General features: G+C 43.2%; 1 protein-coding gene across 1 annotated transcript in view; it reads right to left on the reverse strand.

Annotated features, from left to right (window-relative positions):
- DDX11 (DEAD/H-box helicase 11) overlaps window positions 1-24,754 on the reverse strand; it is a 1,280,855-nt gene that overhangs the window by 735,959 nt on the left and 520,142 nt on the right. Inside the window, exon 11 of the mRNA XM_044087617.1 lies at window positions 18,096-18,142. Within this exon, the coding sequence (XP_043943552.1) occupies window positions 18,096-18,142 (47 nt within the window). The remainder of the gene's footprint in view (window positions 1-18,095; window positions 18,143-24,754) is intronic.

A 24,754-nucleotide genomic window follows, 5' to 3' on the forward strand; every position in this document is an offset into this window, starting at 1 on the left:
AATTTAAGGTAAAGTCCAGGCTGGGCCTTAAGACAAGCTCTTTAGGACTTGATACCAGTGCTGGCATGGCCAGTCTGGGACAATCACTATAATTTTTGGCTTCTCTTGTCTGACCTTTAGGAGTACCTTGGGGAGGAGAGGCAGTGGAGGAAAGGCATATACTGTTAGGGTTTTCCAGCTGAATGATAGAGCATCCACCTTCCATGCTTGTTTGTGATAAGTCATTGTGCATAATCTCTGTAGTTGGCAGTTGTGAGGGGAGGCAAATAGATCTATGTCTGGGCATCCCCATTTCCTTGTTATCATGCTGAAGACTTGTGTATCTAGTTTCCACTTGTGAGGGTCCATGAGGTTTCTGCTTAGTGCCAGAGTATTTGTCTTTCCTGGTAGGAATTGTGCTTGAAGGTGCACTTGATAAGTCAATGCTGTGTTCCACAAAGTCATGGCTTGTCTGCAGAGGGGGTAGGAATGTGTGCCCCCTTGCTTGTTTATCGACCACGACTGTAGTATTGTCCGTGTTTATCAACAGTTGTCCTGGATGGAGTAGGTCCTTGAAGGCTGTCAGGGCATTCTGTACAACTAGCATCTCTCTTTGATTGATATGAAGATGGATATGGTTTGTGGGCCATGTGCCCTGAATACATTTTCCTGCCATGTGGGCCCCCCAGGCATAATCCGATTCATCTGTTGTTAGTGTCTGCCTGGCTGTAGGTAAAGTGAATGGCTGTCCCTTGTTGTGATGACAGGCCAGTACCCACCATCGAAACTCCTATTGCAGGCAGGGAATGAGGGTAATTAAGGTTTCCAGGCTGTGGCAATGTTGAGTCCAAACACTTTTTAGATACCATTGTAGCTTCCTTATATGCAATCTTGCATATGGAATTAGCAGAATGCAGGATGCCATGAAGCCCAAAGCCTGCAGAATTTTTCTTGCAGGTAAGTGGGTCTTTGTTGCCATCTTTTCGAAGTAAGAAGTCAGTTGCCTTTGTTTGTCTGGCGTGAGATAAGTCATCTGGGCAGTTGTATTTAAGCTTGCACCCAGGAATATTATCTCTTGAGAGGGTACTAGTTTTGATTTCTTTTCGTTTAATGTGTACCCTAGGCAAATTAGTAATCTTTTTTACAAACACCAGACGCTTCAGTAGAATGTCCTTGCTCTCTGCTTGAATAAGTAGGGATACATTTGAATTCCTCTTTGTCTGCAAAATGCAATTACTGGTGCCAGGCATTTTGTGAAGACCCTGGGCGCAGTAGATAAGCCAAAGGGCAGTGCAGAGAATTGGTAGTGCATTGAGCCAGCTATGAATCTGAGGTATCTTCTGCAAGATTGTCTGACTGGGACATGAAGGTATGCCTCATTGAGGTTCAAAGTTACAAGCTAAGCCCTCTTGCCCAGCATGGGCAGAAGCTGCTGCAGTGTCAACATTTTGAATTTTGGAACACCCAGAAAAGTGTTTAGAATAGACAGGCCCAGTATTGGTCTCCAGGCTTTGTCATTTCTGGGTACCAAGAAAAGTCTTGAGTAAAATCCTTGTCCCTGCTCTTGCTGTGGTACTCGCTGAATAGCCCTCATGTCCATGAGAGATGAAATTTGCTTTTGTGCCTCTGCCCACTGACTGTGTGGCAGGTCTGGCATACATTTTGTCTTTGGAAGGGTGTGAAAGTGGAACCTGTAGCCCTGAGAAACTATATTCAAAACCCATTTGTCCTGGGTGATCATGTGCCAATTTTGTGAAAAAAGTGCTAGCTTGCCCCCTAAGGGTACTGCCAAAACACAAGTGCTTGGCATTGGCAGTGGAAAGTCATTGAGACAGTTTCCTAAATGGCTGTGATTTGGCTCCTCCGCTTTCGGAGGTAGAAGCACCCCATTGTTTAGGCCTGTATGAGCCTTGGGGCTGAGATCTGCCTCTAGGGCGTGTGAATCTGCTTCTTTGTGGCCTGTCTGACACTGGAAAGGACCAATTCTTAGAAGGCCAGTTCCTGCTAAATCTGGGTGGCTGAACCTGTAAAAAATCCTTTACTGTCTGCATAGATTTTGCTTTATCCTCCATTTTCTTTAACACCTCTTCTGCCTTAACACCAAACAAAGTATCATGCTGTAATGGAGCATCCAACAATTTTGCTTTAACATGATCAGGCAGAGTCTGTTCCTTTAACCAAGCATGCCTTCTAATGACAGAGCCTGTAACAGCGGCCCTGCAAGAGGCCTCCAGTGAATCAAAACCACATTGCAAAGTATGCTTTCCCACTTGTTCAGCTGCAAGTAATAAATCCTGCATTTCCTTGTTTTCAGAACATTCAGAATTTGTCAACATTTTCTGTTTTAGCAGTGACATTAAGTATTGCTGATATTTAAGCATATGAAACTGACAATTTAAAGCCCTTACAGCCAAGGTAGCAGAGGTGTAAACTTTTTCCCCCATCTGTCCAGTGTGCTCTAGAATCCCTATCAGAGGGCACAGGGTTTTTTGCAGTGGAAGCCTTGACCCCTTTGGGACCCTGAGATATAGTTTCTGGGTCAGCGGTAGGGTTTTTATATAGAAATTTATGTGACTCTGGAACCCTGTAGTACCTGTCTGGCTTAACATGTGCAGGGGGTAAAGAGTCAGGAGAAAATACATCATCTACAATGTCTAGTACAGGTCGAATAGCAAGAGGTCTGTGCTGAGGCAGTAAAAGAAAATCTCTGAGCCTTTTCTTAGATTCTGAGTAATCTTGGCTCTCCCAGTGAAAATACTCCCTCATGGTATGCAGGGTTTCCCCAAAAGAATAGTCCTCAGGAAGAGAGGCTGAAGGGATAGATTCTTCAGCATCAGAATCCTCATAGGGAGGAAGAGAGTATCCCTGTTCTGAAGAGGAGTCAGATGAAATGGAAACCTGATCAGAAGAATCATATTCAGTGTCTTACCTAGGCCTCTTATCAGGAGGGGGATGGGAACTCTGATCAAACTAATTAGGTCTTCGGCCATTTTAAGCATCTGTTTCTTAGGCATGGAAGTCTGTCTAGGAGAATGCTGTACTTGTTTCTTTATCTTTAAGGCTGTTTTAATCTTTGCCTTGGAAGCTGAGGGTGGCTTGATATATAACTGTGTAGGTCTGAAAACACCCTCAGAAGCCGATGCCTGCTCAGCGGCTCTGGACCCATCTGAGGGAATAGTTTCCGAAGGTCCAATACCTCGAGTATCCAGAGGCCTAGTTGTCTCCACGTGGGAGTCGGAAGCGGCCTGTGACTCTGAAGTAGCAGGTGTCAGGGGCTGCAAAAGCGCCTCACTGAGAATCGGCGAATGGCCTAGCGGAGGCCTCGTCATCGGTTTTGGACCTCAGATGCCTGTCCTTTTCTTTTTCTTTGCACTTTTTATGAACTCTGGTCATCGGCTGTTCCGACGGCATTATATAACTAAACCTTCGGCCAAAGTAATGAAAGGCAAAATCGTACCGACGCTTAATAGTGCGTTGGTTAAATCTAGCACAAAACCGACAATTAGCAATGTTGTGGTCAGGGCCTAGGCAAGGAATACAGTAAGAATGAAAATCCTTATGAGGTATTTGCTTCCCACAAGAAATACAACTGTTAACTTTTTCTGACATCGGTCTGTCTGGAGCAAGAAAAAAGTTGCCCCAACGGGGTACTTAGCTTTATTGAAGACTTTGGATCTGAAATTCGATTTCGAAAATCTCAGGAGTCGGCCGACTGGCAGTTGCAAAAGTACAGTTTTGTACCTACCATAAATGTAGATGTTCGAGTGTATACACTGCTGCAGTCATTACACTTGATTATCCTGCCGTCAGGCGGTTCCCCAGTCGGCCTGAGTTCCAAAGTCTTGGTCCGGCGTCGGTTGCTGTCGCCTCCTCCCTGACATCAGTGCGACAGGGGGTATATAAGATGCAGCCGACGCCATTTTCATCAGTTTTTCTTGCCCCAGATGTCAGGTGCCTCTAAATAGGTAGGCAATTCAAATTGCTAATAAAACATACATAAGAAAAGCAAACAACAACTTACAGCTACCAGCAAATATTCCCCATAGGTAATAAAGGGTAGAAGACATAGGTACGTACCAGCAAGTAAGAGGGGAAGGAGGGAGGGTAACCTGGACTGCAGCAGTGTATACACTCGAACATCTACATTTATGATAGGTACAAAACTGCACTATGTTCATCGTGTTACACTGCTGCAGTCATTACACTTGGGTAGAATCCCAAAGCTGAGGTAGGGTGGCTGGTTCTATAAAGCATTAGGAGTGGCTATAAGGCCATGCAGCACTGCAGTGGCGAAGCCAGCTCTGGATTTAGAGTATAGAGGCAGATGGTAATGCTTGGTGAAGGTATGTACAGAACTCCAAGTTGCTGCTTCCAAAATATCCTTGGTAGGTACTCCTCTGAGGTATGCAGTTGAAGTGGCTGTTGCCCTGGTGGAGTGAGATCTGATGCTGCTAGGTATAGGTTTCCCATGGTGTGTATAGCAGGAACGTATACAATGTCCTATCCATTTTGAAATAGTTTGCTTTGAAATGGCTTTTCCCTGTGCTCCTCTAGCATATGCTACCAGTAATTGCTCAGATTTTCTGAAAGCTTTGGTTTTGTCCAAGTAGAAGTGTAACTGCCTGTGAATGTCCAAAGAATGCAGTAGTCTCTCCCTTTTATTCTGTGGTTTTGGATAAAAAGTTGGCAAGTGAATAGTTTGGTTTAGAGCCACACTGGATACCACTTTTGGCATAAACATAGGGTTAGTTCTTAAAGACACCATGTCCTGATGGAAAATGAGGAAAGGTTCCACTATCATTAGTGCCTGTAATTCTAAAACTCTTTGTGCTGATGTTATTGCCAGGAGCAAAACAGTTTTCCAAGAGATATATTTTAATTCTGCTGTGTTAGCTGGCTCAAAAGGAGGTAAAGTTAATTTTTCCAAAACAAAGTTGAGGTCCCAAGTTGGAGTAGGTGCTCTACGGGGCGGTCTTATGTTTTTAGCCCCTCTGAGGTACTGATTTAACAGAGGATTAGAGAAAATTGGTGGATCCGTGTTGTAATAAGCAGAGATGGCAGAGGCGTGGATCTTGATGGATAAGAAGGAGAGGCCCTTGTCCAGCATCTCAGTTAAGTATTGTAGTATCTGAGGAATGTTTGGGACAACAGGGTCAAGGCTGTGATTTTGGTTCCAGGCACAGAATCTCTTCCATTTATCCGAATAGGCTTTCCTGGTACTAGGCCTTCTGGCCTCCAGAATGACATCCATAACAGCTTTGGAGAGAGGTATTGCATGCTTGACTAAGGATTCTTCCATGCAGCTAGGTTTGAGGCCTTTAGCTGGCTGTGTAGTATTTGATTGTTGTGCTGAGACAGCAGATGTGGGATTTGAGGCAAAATCCAGGGTGGTTCTTGTGCTAAGCTCTTTAAGATTGGGTACCAGTGCTGGCGTGGCCAGTCAGGTGCAATCAGGATCATCTTTGGCTCTTCTTGCCTGGATTTTATGAGTACCTTTGGCAGAAGAGGTAGTGGTGGGAAAGTGTATACTTGTAGATTCTCCCAGCTGAATGAAAGGGCATCCACTTTCCATGCTTGTGGATGGTAACTCCATGTGCAGAATTTTTGTAGCTGGCAGTTCATTGGGGATGCAAACAGATCTATGTCCGGGCTCCACCATTTCTGTGTTATCATTCTGAATATTTGTGGATTCAATTCCCATTCGTGGGGATCCATGATGTTTCTGCTTAAGTCGTCTGCCAGTGTGTTTTTCTCTCCTGGCAGGAATTGTGCTTGCAGATGAACTTGATAGTCTAGAGCTGTGTTCCACAAGGTCATGGCTTGTCATCAGAGGGGGGTAGGAGTGTGTGCCCCCTTGCTTGTTTATGTACCACATAACTGTGGTGTTGTCTGTCTTTAGTAGTAGTTGTCCTGGATGCAGCAGGTCCTTGAAAGCTATAAGCGCATTTTGTACAGCTAGCATCTCTTTTTGATTGATGTGAAGATGCCTTTGTTCTGCGGGCCACTTACCCTGAATACATTTGCCTGCCATGTGTGCTCCCCAGGCGTAGTCCGATGCATCTGTTGTCAGTGTTTGCCTGGCTGTAGGTAGTGTAAAAGGCTGTCCCTTGTTGAAGTAACAAGCTTGAGCCCACCATTGAAACTCCTGTTGAAAGCAAGGAATTAGTGGTATAACTGTTTCCAAACTTTGACAGTGTTGAGACCATACATTTTTTAGGTACCATTGTAGTTTCCTCATATGCAGTCTGGCATATGGAATTAGTAGTATGCAAGATGCCATGTAACCCAAGGCCTGCAGAATTTTTCTTGAAGGGAGTTGGGTCTCTGTTGCCATCAATTGAAAGTATTGAGTCAGTTGTCCTTGCTTGTCTGGCGTGAGATAAGCCATCTGAGCCGTTGTGTTCAAGCTGGCACCCAGGAATATAATCTCTTGTGAGGGCACTAGTTTTTATTTCTTTTCGTTTACTGTGTACCCCAGGCAACTTAATAACTTTTTTACAAACGCCAGATGCTTTAGAAGAATGTCCTTGCTCTCTGCTTGAATCAGGCAGTCGTCCAGGTACGGATAAATTTGAATTCCTTTCTGTCTGCAAAACGCAATTACTGGTGCCAGGCATTTTATGAAGACCCTGGGCACAGTAGATAAGCCAAAGGGCAGTGCAGAGAATTGGTAGTGCATTGAACCAGCTATGAATCTCAGGTATATTCTGCAGTTTTGTCTGATAGGGACATGCAGGTATGCCTCCTTGAGGTCCAAGGTCAAGAGCCAAGCTTTCTTGTCCAGCATGGGAAGAAGCTGCTGTAGTGTCAACATTTTGAATTTCAGAACTTCCAGGTAAGTGTTTAGAGAAGAAAGATCCAGAATGGGCCTCCAGGCTTTGTCCTTTCTGGGAACCAGAAAGAGTCTTGAGTAAAATCCTTGTCCTTGCTCCTGTGATGGTACCTTTTGAATAGCTCTCGTATCTATGAGTGCTGTAATTTGTTTTTGAGCCTCTGCCCATTGATTTGGTGGCAGATTTGGCATTCCTTTTAACCTTGGCAGAGTGTGAAAGTTGAACCTGTAACCTTGAGATACAATGTTGAGAACCCATTTGTCTTTGGTGATCATATGCCAATTGTGATAGAAAAGTGCCAGTTTTCCTCCCAAGGGGGCTGCCAAGACAGATTTGCTTGGCAGCTGTAGTGGGAAGTCATTGGGATTGCTTTTTATATGGTTGGGGCCTGTCTTCCCCTTCTTTCTGGCCTGATGCAACCCATTGCCGAAGCCTGTAAGGACCTTGTGGTTGACCTCTACCTCTTGGACGTCTGTATCTTCCCCTTTGAGGTCTGTCTGTAATTGGAAATTGCCAATTCTTAGTTGGCCAGTTTCTGCTAAATCTAGGAGGCTGGACCTGTAAGAAATCCTTCACTGTTTGCATAGATTTTGCCTTATCCTCCATTTTCTTTAATACCTCTTCTGCCTTAACTCCAAATAACACATCCTGCTGCAAAGGTGCATCCAATAATTTTTGCTTTAACATGATCTGGTAACGTATGTTCTTTTAACCAAGCATGTCTTCTAATAACAGAGCTTGTAACTGCTGCTCTGCAGGAAGCCTCTAAAGAATCAAAACCACATTGCAAAGTATGCTTTCCCACTTGTTCAGCTGCATGCAATAAATCCTGCATTTCTTTAAAATTAGGAGGATCTGAATCTGAAAGCATTTTTTGTTTCAAATGAGACCGTAAAAATTGCTGATATTTTAGCATGTGAAACTGGCAATTTAAGGCTCTCATTGCTAAAGTTGCAGACGTATATACTTTCTTTCCCCATCTGTATAATGCTTTGGAATCTCTGTCAGAGGGAACTGGATTCTTGGCTGATGAAGCCTTAACCCCCTTTGAGTCCCTGAGAAATAGTTTCAGGGTCTGCTACAGGGCTTTTATGCAGAAATTTGTGCGAGTCAGGGACTCTGTAGTACCTGTCAGGTTTAACAGGGGCTGGAGGTAAGGAATCAGGATTTAAGCTGGATTCAGTATACACATCATCCACAATATCAGACACTGGCAGAATAGCAAGGGGTCTGTGTTGAGATAATAAAAGGAAGTCTCTGAGCCTTTTCTTGGATTCTGAGTAATTCTGGCCTTCCCAATGGAAATGCTCCCTCATGGTATGTAAGGTTTCCCCAAAGGAGTAGTCCTCAGGCGGTCAGGCTGATGAAATTGATTCCTCAGCATCAGAATCCTCATAAGGGGGTAAAGAATATCCTAGGTCTGAGGATGAATCTGAAGAGATGGACACCTGGTCGGATGAATCATAGTCTGCATCCTGATTAGGCCATTTATCAGGAGGGGGATGGGACCCCCTGATCAGAGTGATTAGGTCTTAGGCCATTTTGAGCATTTGTTTCTTAGGCATGTAGGCCTGTCCTGGAGAATGCTGTATTTGTTTCTTTGATTTTAAAGAAGGCTTAGACTTAGCAGAGGGTTTAATGCTCAACTGAGTAGGTCTGAAGACACCCTCTGAAGCTGCAGGTAGCTCAGCTACTCCGGATCCCTCTGAAGGGTTAGTTTCAGTAGGCTGAATAACTTGTGCGTCCGAAAGCCCAGCCATCTCCACGTGGGAGTCAGAGGCGTCCTGTGGCTCTACAGAAGCAGTCGTCAGGGGCTGCAAAGGCGTCTCGCTGAAAACCGGAGAACCGGTGACTGGCCTAGAAGAGGCTTCGTCGTCAGTTTTGGGCCTCGGATGCCTATTCCTGTCTTTGCGCTTTTTATGTATTCCGGTTGTCGGACGTTCCGATGGCATGGTATAATTGAATTTTCTACCAAAATAATGTCGGGCAAAATCAAACCGATGTTTAATAGTGCGCTTGTTAAACCTAGCACAAAACTGACAACCAGTGACATTGTGGTCTGGGCCTAGGCATGGGATACAATAAGAATGGAAATCCTTATGAGGTATTTGCTTCCCACAAGAAATACAGTTATTAACTTTTACTGACATCGGTCTGAGGCAAGAAAAAGTTTCCCCAACGGGGGTACTTAGCTTTGTAGAAGACTTCGGTTCCGGATTCGGAATGAAAATCTCGGGAGAAGGCCGACCGGCACTTGCGAACTGCTTTTGCTTCAGGCACCGCGCGGCAAGAAAGACTGAAGAAAATGGCGTCGGCTGCATCTTATATACCCCTGTCGCACTGACATCAGGGAGGAGGCGACAACAACCGACGCCGGACCAAGACTTTGGAACTCAGCCCGACTAGGGAGCCGCCTGACGGCAGGATAACCAAGTGTAATGACTGCAGCAGTGTAACACGAAGAACATCTGCTTTTGCTTCGGGCACCGCGTGGCAAGAAAGACAGAAGAAAATGGCGTCGGCTGCATCTTTTTATACCCCTGGTGCATTGACGTCATGGAAGAGTCGAAAGCAACCGAAGCCGGACCAGGACTTTGGAATTCAGGCCGACTGCGGGTAACCTGCCAGCAGGATAACCCAAGTGTAATGACTACAACAGTGAAACACGATGAACATCTGGTGAATTTTCCTCAGGTAAAACCAGAAGTAACAGTGCACTTCCAGCATGCAAAAAGATTAATTTCACTCTATGATTTCTGCCATGGCAAAAAAAAAAAAAAAATGGGTTGATACATGGGCTGGTTCAGGACAATCTGGAAACTACTTTCAGTAAGCAATGCGAGTTCATCCTGAGGCATGCCTAATCTTTGTGAAATACTGAAGACAGTACTCTGCATTAAGGCCTGAAGCATATAGATTCTATAAGCAAAGAGAAGGCCATGGCCACCAGAAAGAATTCTTCACAAAAAAAGCTTCAATGCTGCCACACCAGTAGGCTTGAATGACTGGCACCTGGCAGTCATAAAGTTCAAATCTGAAGGACAGCAGTGGGCTTTAATGAGGATGTGGATGCAGCAGTCCTTTAGGGAAAGGTATGACTTGCTGTTACTAGGCTCTGCTCCTTCTTCCTCTAGAAATGTACTCAGGCTACCCTTGTTGGAACTAATGAAAGACTTCAAGGCAGCTCAAAGTGGACTTCATTAGCCTCAAGGTTTTTCCAAAGAACGGGCTACCTCAAATTCTACCTGCAATGCTAGAAGCCCATACTGTGGAGCAGACTCTGGTCATCAAACAGTAGGATAGCAGGGACAAAGTGTACATGATTATTCTCCTTCCCTGTGTGTAAGTGTCGAGCACAATGACATTGGGCAGGGACCTACGAGTCTGACATGACCAGCATTGTTCTTAATGAAGACATATGGAAATAAAGACTCGCTTCATGATATCTCTACAAATCTTGCACTGAACAGGAAAGGAAAATAATGGTAATGGGAAGGTAGCGCTAGCAAGACGTACTATGACTTGCAGCTGTTTACTACCGTAAAGCCAATCTTAACATAGGCATCAAAAACAGCATCTACTTTACAAGGTGAGGACACTTCCAGAAGAACAAGGAAAGTACAGTTGTGTACACTTACCATAAATGTAGATGTTCGAGTGTATTCACTGTTGCAGTCATCACATTTGGGTTATCTACTTGCAGTAGCCCTCAGTCGGCCTGATTATCAAAGTCTTGGGTCCTGCGTAGGTTGCTGTCTCATCTTCCATGACGTCAGGGAGTCAAGGGTATAAATAATGCAGCCAACGCCATTACATCAGTTTTTCTTGCCCCAGAGGTCAGGTACCCCCATAATCGGAAGCAATTATATACAAGGTTACACCTCCAACAAAAAAGCAAATACACCAAAATGTTTTAAGCATAGTAAACAAGAATAGAGCTATAGTCAATAGACGTCAAGGGGCTGGAGGGAGGGTAACCAGGACTGCAACAGTGAAGGCACTTGAACATCTACATTTATGGTAAGTGTACAAAACTGTACTATGTTCTTCGTGTTTCACTGTTGCAGTCATCACATTTGGGTAGATTCCCAAAGCTAAGGATGGGAGGAGGTAATTAGATAGCATTAGGACCAGCTATAAAGCCCTGCAAGACTGCAGTGGCAAAGCCAGCCCTGGATTTAGAAAAAACTGGCAAGTGGTAATGCTTGGTGAAGGTATGTACAGAACTCCAGGTAGCAGCTTCCAGGATGTCCCTGGTAGGAACACCTCTGAGAAAGGCTGTAGAGGTAGATGCAGCCCTGGTTGAATGTGGCCTTATCTCCTGTGGGGTAGGTTTTCCATGGTGCTTAATGCAGAAATGAATGCAGTGGCCTATCCACTTAGAAATGGTTTGCTTTGAAATGGCCCTCCCCTCTGCCCCTGCAGCAAATGCAACCAGCAGCCGTTCAGCTTTCCTGAGAGGTTTAGTCCTATGCAAGTAAAATCTAAGTTGTCTGTACATGTCCAAGGAGTGCAGTATTCGTTCCTCTTTGTTCTGTGAATTAGAAAAGAAGGTTGGCAAATGAATGGACTGATTAAGGGCCACACGGGATACCACCTTGGTCATGAAGGAGGGATTGGTCCTGACAGACACCCTGTCCGCATGAAAGATGATGACTGCCATGAGGCCCTGTAATTCAGACACCCTTCTTGCTGAAGTGATGGCTAGAAGAAAGGCTGTTTTCCAAGAAAGGAATTTCAACTCTGTATTTGCAGCTGGCTCAAAGGGAGGTAGACTGAGCTTTTCCAACACAAAGTTAAGGTCCCAGGCTGGAGTAGGGGCTCTTCTGGGTGGTCTTAGGTTTTTGTCCCCTCTGAGGAACTGCTTCAGCAGTGGATGAGAGAAGAGGGGTGGTTCTGTATTGTAATGAGCCGAAATGGCTGAGGTATGAATTTTGATAAAGGAAAAGGAAAGGCCCTTGTGAAGCATCTCAGTTAAGTATTGAAGAATCTGAGGTAAATTGGGCACTGTTGTACCCATTCCCTGAGAATAGTTCCAGGAACAGAATATTTTCCATTTTTCAGCATAGGATTTTCAAGTACTAGGCCTCCTTGCCTCCAGAATAACATCCATCACTTGCTTACTGAGGGATGGTAACGGAGAGATCAGGTAATTAGCCAGGCTGCCAGGTTCAGGGTTTGAAGCTGTGGGTGCAGAATCTGGCCCTCCTGCTGGGACAGCAGGGCAGGGGTCTGAGGCAGGTGCCATGGTGCCAGCAGTGACGCACTGCGCAAGAGTGGGTACCAGTGTTGGTGTGGCCAGTCTGGTGCAATCAGTATTGTTATTGGTTTGTCCTTTTTGATCTTTAGTAGTACCTTGGAGAGGAGAGGCAGAGGAGGAAAGGCATAAACTGATAGGTTTTTCCATGTGAAGGACAGGGCATCCACTTTTCAAGCTTGTTTGTGGGGAGTCCTTGTGCAGAATTTGTCCAACTGGTAGTTCTGGGGGGAGGCAAACAGGTCGATCTCTGGGCTCCCCATTTGTTTCTCAACATGTTGAATATCTTTGGTTCCAGTTTCTACTCGTGTGGGTCCATGAGATTTATGGTTAGGTCATCTGCCAGTGTATTTAGCTTTCCTAGCAGGAATTGAGCCTGTAGGTGCACTTGGTAGCTCAAGGCTGTGTTCTACAGAGCCATCTCTAGTCTGCAGAGAGGGTATGAGTGGGTTTCTCCCTGCTTGTTTATGTACCACATAACAATGGTGTTGTCAGTCTTTACCAATAATTGTCCTGGAAGAATGTGGCCCTTGAAGGCTGTCAGAGCATTCTGTACAGCTAACATTTCTTTTTGATTGATATGCAGGTGCATTTGACTTGGGTTCCATTTTCCCTGAATGCACTTCCCTGCCAAGTGAGCCCCCCATGCATAGTCTGTAAGTCTGTTGTTAGGGTTTGGGTGGCAGGGGGTAGAGTGAATGGCAGTCCCTTGTTTTGGTGGCAAGCCTCTACCCACCAAAGGAACTCTATCTGTAGATAAGGTATAATAAGAATCACTGATTTTAGATCCTGAGAATGTTGAAACCATAAGCTTTTTAGATACCACTGTAGTTTCCTCATATGCAGTCTTGCATATGGAATTAGTAGAATGCAGGAGGCCATGAACCCCAGGGCTTGCAGTATTTTCCTTGCAGATAGCTGGGTCTTTGTAGCCAGTAGTTTGAAGTAGGCTGTCAAATGAACTTGTTTCTTTGGCGAGAGGTAGGCCATCTGGGAAGTTGTATTCAAGCTTCCTCCCAGGAATACAATTTGTTGGCAGGGTACAAGATGTGATTTCTTTTCGTTTATGGTGTAACCCAGAGAAGTTAGCAATTTCTTTACAAATGACAGATGATTTAACAGTATGTCCTGGCTTTCTGCCTGAATTAGACAATCTTCCAGGTATGGGTATATTTGAATATTTCTTTGCCTGTAAAATGCAATGACTGTAGCTAGGCACTTGGTGAATACCCTGGGCGCAGTACATAAGCCAAAGGACAGTGCAGAGAACTGATAGTGCATTTAGCCTGCTTTGAAGCATAGGTATCTTCTGCAAGATTCCCTTACTGGGATGTGCAGGTAGGCTTCCTTTAAATCCAGTGTTGCTAACCAGGCATCTTTGCCTAGCATAGGAAGCAGCTGATGAAGAGTTGGCATCTTGAATTTTGGGATTACCAAAAATGTGTTTAGGATAGACAGGTCCAGGATAGGACGCCAGGAACTGTCCTTTCTGGGTACCAGAAAAAGTCTCGAGTAAAAACCATGTCCCCATTCTTCTTCTGGGGCAGGTTGAATAGCCCTGATGCTTAAAAGAGAGAGAACTTGCTTTTGAGCCTCTGCCCACTGATTTGAGGGTAGGGCTGGCCAACCGTTTCGGGTTGTAAGGAATGGAAGTGGAATCTGTATCCTTGGGAAACAATTTAAAACCCATTTGTCCTGGGTAATGAGTTCCCAATTTTTTGCCTTCAGGGCAATCTTTCCCCCTAATGGAACAGTCAGTTGTGCAGGGCTTGGAAGGTTTAAAGATAAGTCAATGAGAAGTTTACTATGGGGGAGTCTTACTACTCCTTGCTTTGGGAGTGGGACCCCCCCCCACACCGCTTAGTCCTGTGAGTACCTTGGGACTGCAGCCTGGGTGTTCTGCTGGTTCTGGGTTTGGACTGAGAAGGCCTAGAAGAGGCAGAAAAGGACCAATTCTTAGACTGCCAATGCCTACTAAATCTGGGAGGCTGTACTTGCAGGAAATCTTTAACAGTTTGCATAGATTTAGCTTTTTCCACCATCTTTTTAAGTACTTCTTCTGCTGTGTTGCCAAACAGGCAGTCTTGGTTTAAGGGAGCATCCAGCAATTTAGCTTTAACATGATCTGGCAAAGATTGCTCCTTAAGCCAAGCATGCCTTCCAAGTACAGACCTAGAGGGCAGCAACCCTGCAAGATGCCTCTAATGAATCAAAACCACATTGCAAAGTATGTTTTCCAACTTGTTCAGCAGAACGCATTAAATCCTGTAAATCTTTATTTTCGGCACAGTCAGGAATCAACATAATTTTCTGATTAAGCAATCCAATAATATGCTGCTGATACTTTAACATATGAAACTGGCAGTTTAAGGTCCTAATGGCCTAGGTTGCATAAGTGTATACCTTCTTACCCCATCTATCCAGCGCCCTGGAATCTCTATCAGAGGGGGTAGGATTTTTGGAAGTAGTAGCCTTAATGCCCTTGGCACCCTGTGAAATGGTCTCAGGATCCACAGAAGGATTTTTAAAAAGGAACTTGTGAGAGTCAGGAACTCTGTAATACCTATCAGGTTTTCTGGGAGCAGGAGGTAAAGAGACAGGGGCCAGGCTAGATTCCAAGAAGGCATCATCAACAATATCCAGTACAGGAGATATAGCTAAAGGCCTGTGTTGGGGCAGGAGTAAGAAATCCCTAATCTTCTTTTTAGACTCAGGGTAATCCTGGCTTTCCCAGCGAAAATGCTCATTAAGAGTATGCAAGGTTTCACCAAAAGAGAAATCCTCTGGAGGGGAAGCAGAGGGAATGGAGTCCTCTGCATCAGACTCATCATAGGTAGATAAGGGTAAATCCTGGTCATCAGAGGAAACAGAAATTTCAGAGTCCTGATCAGAAGAATCAGAAGGAAAATCAGTCCTAGTTCTCTTAGAGGGGGGAAGGGTGGCTTCCCCTGATTAGAGTAATAAGGTCTTCAGCCATTCTTATCATTTGTTTTTTAGGCACAGGGGCCTGACCATGCGGTCTGGGCGGTTTTCTAGGCATGGATCGAGTTTTAGGCCTTGAAGAAGAAGTTTGCGTCGGTTTAATATGCAAGTCAGTAGGCCTGAATACACCCTCAGAAGCCAGTGCCTGCACAGCAGCCCCGGGCCCATCCAAGGGAGAGAAGCATCTTGCGGCATACCAAACTCCAAATGGGTCTCAGTAGAGGCCTGCGAATTTGAAGTAGCGGGTATCAGGGACTGCGAAAGCACCTCACTGAGTACCGGCGAACTGGTGACTAGCTTTGGAGAAGCGTCGTTGGCAGCTTTGGACCTCTGCGGTCTGTCTCTGTCTTTATCTTTGCGTTTTTTGAAATGTCAGTAGTCGGGTGGCTTACAGAAGCCATTTCTGGATAATTGAACAGAGTACCAAAATATTTAGAAGCGTAAATAAACCGACAACGAATAGTTAGAGGATTGAATAAGGCACAAAATGGACAGCGAGGTACGTCGTAGTCTGGGCCTAAGCAAGGAATGCAGTACGAATGAAAATCTTTATGAGGTATTTGCTTTCCACAAGACATACAATTGTTAACTTTTACTGACATCGGTTTAAAGCAAGAAAAAGGTTCCCCAATGGGGTACTTAGCTTAGTTGAAGACTTCGGTTCTGAAACTCGAAAACAAAAATTTCAGGAGTCGGACGACCAGCACTTGCGAACTGCTTCTGCTTTGGGCACCGCACAGCAAGAAAGACTGATGTAATGGCGTCAGTTGCATGCTTTATACCCCTGACTACCTAACGTCATGGAAGATGAGACAGCAACCGACGCGGGACCCAAGACTTTGATAATCAGGCCGACTGAGGGCTATTGCAAGCAGATAACCCAAATGTGATGACTGCAACAGTAAAACACGAAGAACATCAAAAGAAAAGAGTAAGCAGAGGGGTTATAGCATATAGCAAAGAGTAACACTGGAGAAGGTGTACACCCTTGTCCCTTATGGATCACAGGAGTTTATTAGGCTATCGACCTGGAGGTCATTTCAAGTCTAGCCATTTCATCCCAATGTGATACCATAGATATGCTAGTCAATACCCAGGATTGCATTTAGTAATGACTGCCCATGTCCAGGAGGTTTGTGAGCACTATCCCTGCTAAGAATTTACGGTGCCTCATCCACTCGTCCAGGTTCCTCTTGAACAGTGTCATAGAGGTGCTCAGTTTCACATGAATTGGTAGCCTATTCCAAAGACGTGGCAGTCACTGGGAGACAAATCTGTCCCTCCAGCATGTCCTAATTAAGTGGCAGGCCATATTTAGTTCCCTGGAACGGGTAGCTCTAGTCCCATTTGGTTTATGGATGTGCAGCAAGTTCATTAGGTTTGGGTCTGAGACTGCTTTGTAAGCCAGGCATAAGTCTCTCCTAAGAAGTGTATACAATACCAAGTATAGTGACAAGGACTTTAGTCGGTTTGTGTAAGGCATGTGCTGGTGTTCCTTCAACTTCTTTGTTAGAAACCTCTGAGGTCTCTCCAATTGCTGCAGGTGCTTTGCACTGTACATGCCGAATGGTGCATTACACTCAATTATGGGCTGGTTAGGACCGTGCATAGAGGGGTTATAACCTCCTTTGCTCTTGAGGCAATAACTTTAATAAGCAAGTATGCTACTCAGAAAACCTTCCTTACTATGGTAGACACATGGTCAAAGTTAAGGTCGCAGTTAACTTATGATCCCAGATCCCTTACCACTTTTTGGGTACTTAGGGTATTGTTGCTGATTTGATAATGTGAAGGGACATTGTTTTTGCCGAAGGAAATAATGATGCATTTCTATACATTCAGTTTGAGACTGTGGTAAGACATCAGTCATTGGTCTTCGCCAGACCCTCCTGAAGTATACTGACATCATATGGGGATTCAATAATTGCACCCAGTTTGCAGTTGTCCACAAACTTGGTCAGCCACAACCCCTTAGTTTTGTCCTGAACTTCTGAGACATATATACCAAACAGTAGGGGGCCCAGCACTGAACCCTGTGGCATCCCACTGGTGACAGGTCTGCTGGCTGATGTGGAGTCACCCACTTTAATAGTGTGTATCCAGTTAGTGAGCCAGCTGGCAACCCAATCTTACAACAAAGGGGTCTACTTTCAGTTTGCCAAGTTTATCGGTAATGCCTGAGGGTGGAATTGTGTCAAAAGCCTTTGCCAAGTCGAGTATGTTATGTGCACAGATTTGCCCTCATCAATGGTACTGCCTGAGGGTGGAATTGTGTCAAAAGCCTTTGCCAAGTCGAGTATGCTATGTGCACAGATTTGCCCTCATCAATGGCCCTGGTCACATTTTCGAAGAAATCCATCAGATTTAACAAGGAGGATCTGCACCTGACAAAGCGAATTGGGTTGGATCCAGGGTTTGGAGATTGCCTGTCTTTATTTATGAGGTCCATAATGATATGTTCCATGGCCTTACAGATGAGGCTGGTTAGCCTTATGGGTCTGTTGCTAGGCCACCTTTGTGGACAGGAATAACTGCTGCTGTTCTGCTACGACTGAAAAGGGTTACTTAACGATGATGCTAGTTCATCTTTTAGTCTCTTTAGGAGACAGGCTGGGATGCAATGTGGATGTGATGGACTTCAAGCCAGCATGCAAAAAGATGTAAATATTCTGCTCATCTCAGAGTTACTTGTACTTAAAATATAAGGGCTGAAAACTTCATGGGAATGTAAGGCTAAGTTTCTAAATATCAGGAAATAGTGTATAGAAGCCAAAAGAGCATGCATAAATAAATACATATTTCCAGTATGCCTACGGGCTCTTCAGTTTTAGAAACTACATTCACATTGATGCTTTCTGCACTCACACATGCACACACACACACACACACACACACACACACACACACACACACACACACGCACACAAACACACGTGCACACACTCACACACACACAGACACACACACACACACACACACACACACACACACACACACACACACACACACACACACACACACACACACTTTCATATTATTCTTACTTGTATCGTTCCATGTACTGGGAAAGCTGAGAATGGGCACAGTAGATCTGCAAATGAGAAGAGAAACTACATGTCAAATATGAACACGGCAGCATATTTCATTTAAACCTTCTATATAAATTATCTTTTCACATAATATGGCCAGTGTTTCCTTTTATAACAGACAGTGGTAGCTTCTGTGCAAGTAAGGTTTACCATCCTGACATAAAACAGGAAAACCACAAGTGACAAAGTCAAATCAACCAAATAAAGATTTTTTTCTAGCCCACTCCCTGTTCCACTGAATCGTGAAGCAGGAATCAATAAATATACAGGTAAAACCATGCAGAAAAATAAGCAGTGAAATAAATGAATAACTGATGATTCAGATGCCCATATACACTGCAATTACTTTTGCCTGTATGGGCCAGACCATGGCTGAAAATCTATGATGGATCAATTCACTCATGTATTTAAAGAAATAATGGTATAATGAAAAAAATATGGTAAATAACATAACTACAACTAATATGTGATATATCGGACAGTATTAAAAATATTTAACAATCTTGCTGAATGCTAGGTTATGTCTTGAAATGAAAGAATCCATTGAGACCTGGCTATAGATTTTGACATAATACACTGCTCAGGTACAGTAGAAACGCTACATAAACCCCTATGCCACTCACTAGATTGCAAACTGGCGGCTCACAGACAGAATGCAGGAGATCAAAAGAACGGAAGTTACCTCCACAAAGAGACCATTTAGTAGTGAAGTCCCCAGGGTTTAGTACTGGGACTCTACTTCGATGAACTCCAAAGGGCTCACGCCAACTAAGTTTGCAGATGACTGCAAGATAGGAGCAGTCATTGAATCTCCAAATGACTTGGCCATTCTGCAGGAAGGGTTGTTCCAACTAAATAACTGATGCCAAAATCATGGACTGAAACGAAATGTCAAAAATGCATAATTATATCCTTTGTAAAATCATCTATCCTGAGGTACTAGCACACTGACAATACACCTCTATGAGCCAGTTGATCCAGTTGTTCAGGATTTGGGAACTTATGTGGACGATGTGACCTAACTTTCAATAAACATGTGCCCATTATTGTAAGAAAGTCCTTCTGTATTGTGCAGCTTATAAACAAAGAGATTTGTCTAGATCTAGGGATGTCACTGTCCCCCTTTACAAGCCCTCATAAGGCCAATCATGGAGTGTAATGCCCCCTTTGGCATTATGTGTCCAGACATATGCAAAAACTGGAACACCCACAGAGATACCCTACCAAAAGGATAGGAAGCCTAAACGCCCTACATGGACCAACCCAAAGCTGTCATTATACTCTGTATTCTACAGACTTTTAATAGGTGACATGTGTCTGGCATACAAGGCATTTTCTGACCCAATACTGAAGGATTTACTGCACATCAGCACATCAAATGTCAACAGAAATACTGGGTTTAGGATCTACACCTCTTCTGGAACATCAACAGAATGGTTTGTAGGTACATCTATATCTCACAGAGGATACCACTGCTCTGGAACAGACTCCTTATCCACATAAATGAAAGTTCATCCCTGTCCGTATTCAAGCGCGACTGGGATCTATGGATCGGAAACAAAAAATTTACCCTATGACTGCCCCCTGTACTATTAATGGACAGAGACCGCTCCTGAATGTTTTATCCCATGCATGGGTCCCCTCAAATTATCTATGGTATGATTCCAGTTACTCTCATTAGCAGTAATATACAATTATTGACCATTAGATGGCCGCAGTGGTGCAGTGGTTAGCGTTGTCGTCTCACAGCAAGAGGCTCTCCGGTTTGATTCTCGGCTGGAGCGCCTTCTGTGTGGAGTCTGCATATCCTCCCCGTGGTCGAGTGACATTTAAAGACATGCAGGTAGGTGCATGTGTGAATGGGTGTGCCTTCTTTGAAGGTTGGGCGTCGGGCTGGCACCTTGGCACCATAAAAATTCACTGTCAATCATTAGCGGACCGGAGTTCCACTGTGGTGACCCCTAACTGAGAAAAGCCGAAAGACAAGATGGGTAAGCCAACCCTTAACCAAATGGGAGAGGTTAATTTGAGCACAAAAAGGGAAATTGGATAGGCTTAAAATGGTTCAGAAGGGCAGCTAGCCTAGTACTTACCTATGAACCTATGAGGGTAATGCTTATAAACAGAAAGGCAGTACAACTGAAAAAAGCTTGCCAATGGTGCCCAAGTATTTTTTTTTTTTTTTAAGATGAGGACAAATGACCAGGCTTCAGCTATAAAAGTAAACTAGCACTTCTGAAATACAACTTTGAAGCTTTTAGCCGGAAATGGAATGCAGTAATTTTGCAAAGACGTCATATGGCATAAGATAATTCAGTTAAACACCAATTCAGCTAGTCACTCAAAGAGATGGGCAGAAACAAAATGCTAAAACTGGGTAAGACAGAAGCAACATGTCTTTAGAAGATAAAGGAACATTTAACTTCAGCCACTGGGGCAAACATCCTGTTCAGAGCCTGCCCTTTTAATAGTGAGGAAGCTCAGAAGCGAGTCTTCTCTGCTATGACTACTCAAAAAAATGACTGACTCATGGCACCTTGTAAATGTGCATGTGATACCTTCTGAACACTTCAGGGACAGCCACATAAATCTGCGTCTATATCACATTATCAAAAGCTGATATGATCGAACACCTAATAATCGGCACAAAAATGTTGAGGGAAGGAAATAGCGAAAGCTGATATAATCTTAAATATACTACTCAAAAGAGTTATACCTGGCCCGAAAGAACCAGTGACGTACTGCGTCTTAGATCTGGGAATGCTTCTTTGTAATAAATAAGTAAAGCATACTTTAAGGATGTATAACAGAGTACTATACACCATCTAATGAAAAAGGTATATATATTTACTCTGTACATGGTATAATACATAACATGCTTACCCGGAAGTAAACTCTGAATGAGTTACAAATCACATAAGAAAACAAGCCATGTCGTGCGTTACACCGCAAAGGCATACAAGCCACGGCTGATACTTCGCAATTCTACCCTGGAATAATAGGTAACACGTATAGAACTGTTATCTCACAGAAACACAGGAAAATGTTACACATAGATGGCTATATGTACAATCTAGAGAGGACTGTGAAAAGTAAATATTATTGGTGTTGCAGGTACATGCTAGTTTCGAAATGTAAAGGGCAGGGCTATTAGTGTTAGTGTAGCGGATTGTGAACAGTTATTAAAGTCTGTCCCTCACCAACATGCTCCAGATCCAACCAAAGTGGAACGATACACAGCTTGTCATACCTTAAAACAGGCAGCACAACATTGTAGGAATACACCAGCATTACTTGTTGATGATGTTATTACATCTACTTCTGTTGAAAGTACTGTGCATTTACCTTCTCGTAGGTCTATGTTACAGCAAGTCAATAGGGTGAAGCGTAAACAGATGTTAACCTACCCTATTGCACACACTTCTCTACCTACAGTAGACACCACTGAGTATTGCCTCAAGCAAGGAAGATTCATACAAGAACGCATGGTTGACATACACACTAATAAGCATGTATTGGTATTTACCACTACGGAAAATCTACAAGATTTGTCTGAGAGTGTTCTATGGTTTATGGATGGGATTTTCCTTACTAAAGCTCGCTTTTGTAGACAACTGTACACAATACATGCTTTAATAACATGTGGTGATACCGGCAAATGTGTACCTCTCATTTACTGTCTAATGACGAAAAAGTAATACAAAGCGTATAACTATTTGTGGGAGTGTGTCTTTAGCTTGTTGACATCGTACAAATTGCAACTGTCTGTTAAATATATCCTCACAGATTTCGAAATGGCATCTATAAAAAGTGTTAAACAGAATTTCAGTGATGTTGTAAGCAAAGGTTGTCTTTTTCACTTTGCCCAAGCTATCTGGCGGAAGGTGCAAGGTTTAGGACTAGCTGCTCTATATGGGACATCTTCATCATTTCAACTATCAGTTAAGAAGTTAGTTGCGTTAGCTTTCCTAGATGAAGACGAAATACTTAGTGCATTTCAATCATTATGAACAAGCTTCTCTATTGAGGGTAAGGAGTTGTTAACGTACTTTACAGAAGTGTATGTATTAGGGCGCCCTAGAAAAGTACAAACTAGAGTAATGACAATGTCACGATTCCCTCCTATATTTCCCATTGTGTTGTGGAATATTTCCTCTCTGAATGCATTATCCTTACCTAGGACACAAAACTACATAGAAGGATGGCACAGACGTATACATTGTCTCTTAGGGAAGCATATATGTGATATAGAAGCTGTACTTCATGTGTTAGTACATGAGCAAAATAGGGTTAACGAAGTTAGATTGCAGCTAATGGCAGGTTCAGCTGTTTCACCAAAGAAAAGAAAGACACTGGAGAAACAGTATAGGATACAATCGGTGTTACTTAAACGCTCAGAGTACACCACTGAAGGCTTTCTGACAGCTATAACTATGCTTCTGAAGGTGTAGATGAGCTTATGAAGTCTATGAATGCACCAACCACTATTGCACATGTTATGTTCACATTATTTTCATTTTCACTACGTTTTGATGTCTACAGAATACAATATACTATTGCGAAAACCATGTGATTATTTATAGTTATCTACACTGTGGTATGGGCATTTACTATATTAAATTTACAGTCACATACTTTAGAACAGTAAAACCTACTGTTCACATGCACCGACGTAGGGATTACGAAGTGGCCAACCAAAACTTTTCGACATTTTCAGTTACGATTATATCAGCTTTTGCTACTTCCTTCCCTCGACATTTTGGTGCCGATTATTAGGTGTTTGATCATATCAGCTTTCGATAACGTGATATAGGCGCCATAAATCCTGGCCCTTCAACAAGGTTCCTGGTAATATACTTAACTCAAGCTCCAAGTGAAGAAAATATCACTTGTGAAAGTAGCGCACAAGCCTCCCAGAAGGATACTCTGCTCGCCAGTACAACAGGTCCGAAAAGCATGCATATTACAGTTGCAGCAACTGTGAAATACACTGAACTACTGTAATCATTTGTTAATCTCTGTGATAGTCAAAACATAATGGTCATCATAGAAAGCTGGCTTAAATCTCACTTTAGCAATAACCAGGATAATACAGCCTGCTGTCTAGACAGATCTCAAACTATGTGGTCGCTGCACTTACTGCACATCGGTCTTGAAACAGAATCCATAACATGACAGAAGGGATGTTATAATGATTACACTTTGACCAGTTTGGTGATGTATATTTGTGAAAGGGAATGTTACATACCACCAAAACAGCTTACCTTAATACTTGAAGACATGTTTTTATGGTTTGGTGGACAACACAGATACTGAAATCTTGTTTGATGATTTCAGTCTTGACTAAGCCAAATGTACCAAATCATCCTCTCATGAAGGCACACATGGTCTTAGCAAGATAGTAATTTTTATCTACAGAAACTGATAAACTACAGTGTATAGAAAGCACATTAGATGGAGTACTAACATCATATCTATAGAACCTTGACCCAGTCGGAATTCTAACTGTCTCAGTCAGTAGCCATAATGCAATATGTATTGTTTGCAAGGAATAAATATTCTTGGGCAGTATTACTTTCACATAAATTTCAAAGGTTCATTGCCAATGTCTCCCTCTCCACAGAAAAAAAAAACAGAAACTTATTTGATTTTTGAAATTATAGCGCAAGACTCAGGTGAAAGAGAAGGCAAGGCTCTAAATGTAAGACATGAACCAATAAAAAATAATGTGAGGTGCAGGTAAGGTAGGAAAAATCTGGAATTCACCATTTAAGGTAGACAACACGTCACTGCAAGCAATGGCCTAATACTGGAATTTATTAATGAAAATTATATGCATGGGAGAACTTGCCATTTTACCACATAAAACAGGTATGGGACATATTCAGACCAGTTGCAAATCAGTACCTGTAACAGCTTATTTGGATACCAACAGGACTTGGTCACTCCAGCCTTACAATTTCATAATCTCGAAACATAAGCTCCACTGAATGGCATATAAATGTCAAGGAATACACCAGCGATGTCATGGCTTTATACATTTCCCTCATTAACCTCCTTAGTCCATTTACCAACATATGTATGAGATAAAAGAAGCAGATGGAAATCTGCATCCAACATTAAATTAGCACCTAATCCTTACATCCTGGAGAAGGTTCATTAGTTTACCTTCAGTTACCTTCCTCAAAAGCAAGAAATGATGCAGACTTTCACTACACTACTAAAACATGTAACGTAGACTTGGGCATCTTACAGGGGACCTGTGAAGAAAATTGAAAGAACTACTACTCATACTACAGGGAAGACAAAGGATACTTCTGACCACTCAAGGATGTCCTTCTCATGGATCAATTGACACAGTAAGACCACATCTGACGCATCTTACATCAAGGACAGTCCTTGATAGTGCCTTAGCTGAGTTGAATCCTATGCAGTATCCACCATGGTCACACAGAGCTCAAACAGCAGAATCCAGGAGCACTAACATTCAAGTAGTAGCCCCTCAAAAAAATAAATAAATAAAATAAAAAATAAAAAAGATAAAAATTCAAGTTTGTCAAGAAAATAATGCTTGGTGAATGGGTAAACCAATGACCAAGGGGCTGCAACGTGGA

Source organism: Protopterus annectens, chromosome 11.part0 (genome assembly GCF_019279795.1).
Source record: "Protopterus annectens isolate FY-2018-M chromosome 11.part0, PAN1.0, whole genome shotgun sequence".
Classification (NCBI taxonomy): domain Eukaryota; kingdom Metazoa; phylum Chordata; order Ceratodontiformes; family Protopteridae; genus Protopterus; species Protopterus annectens.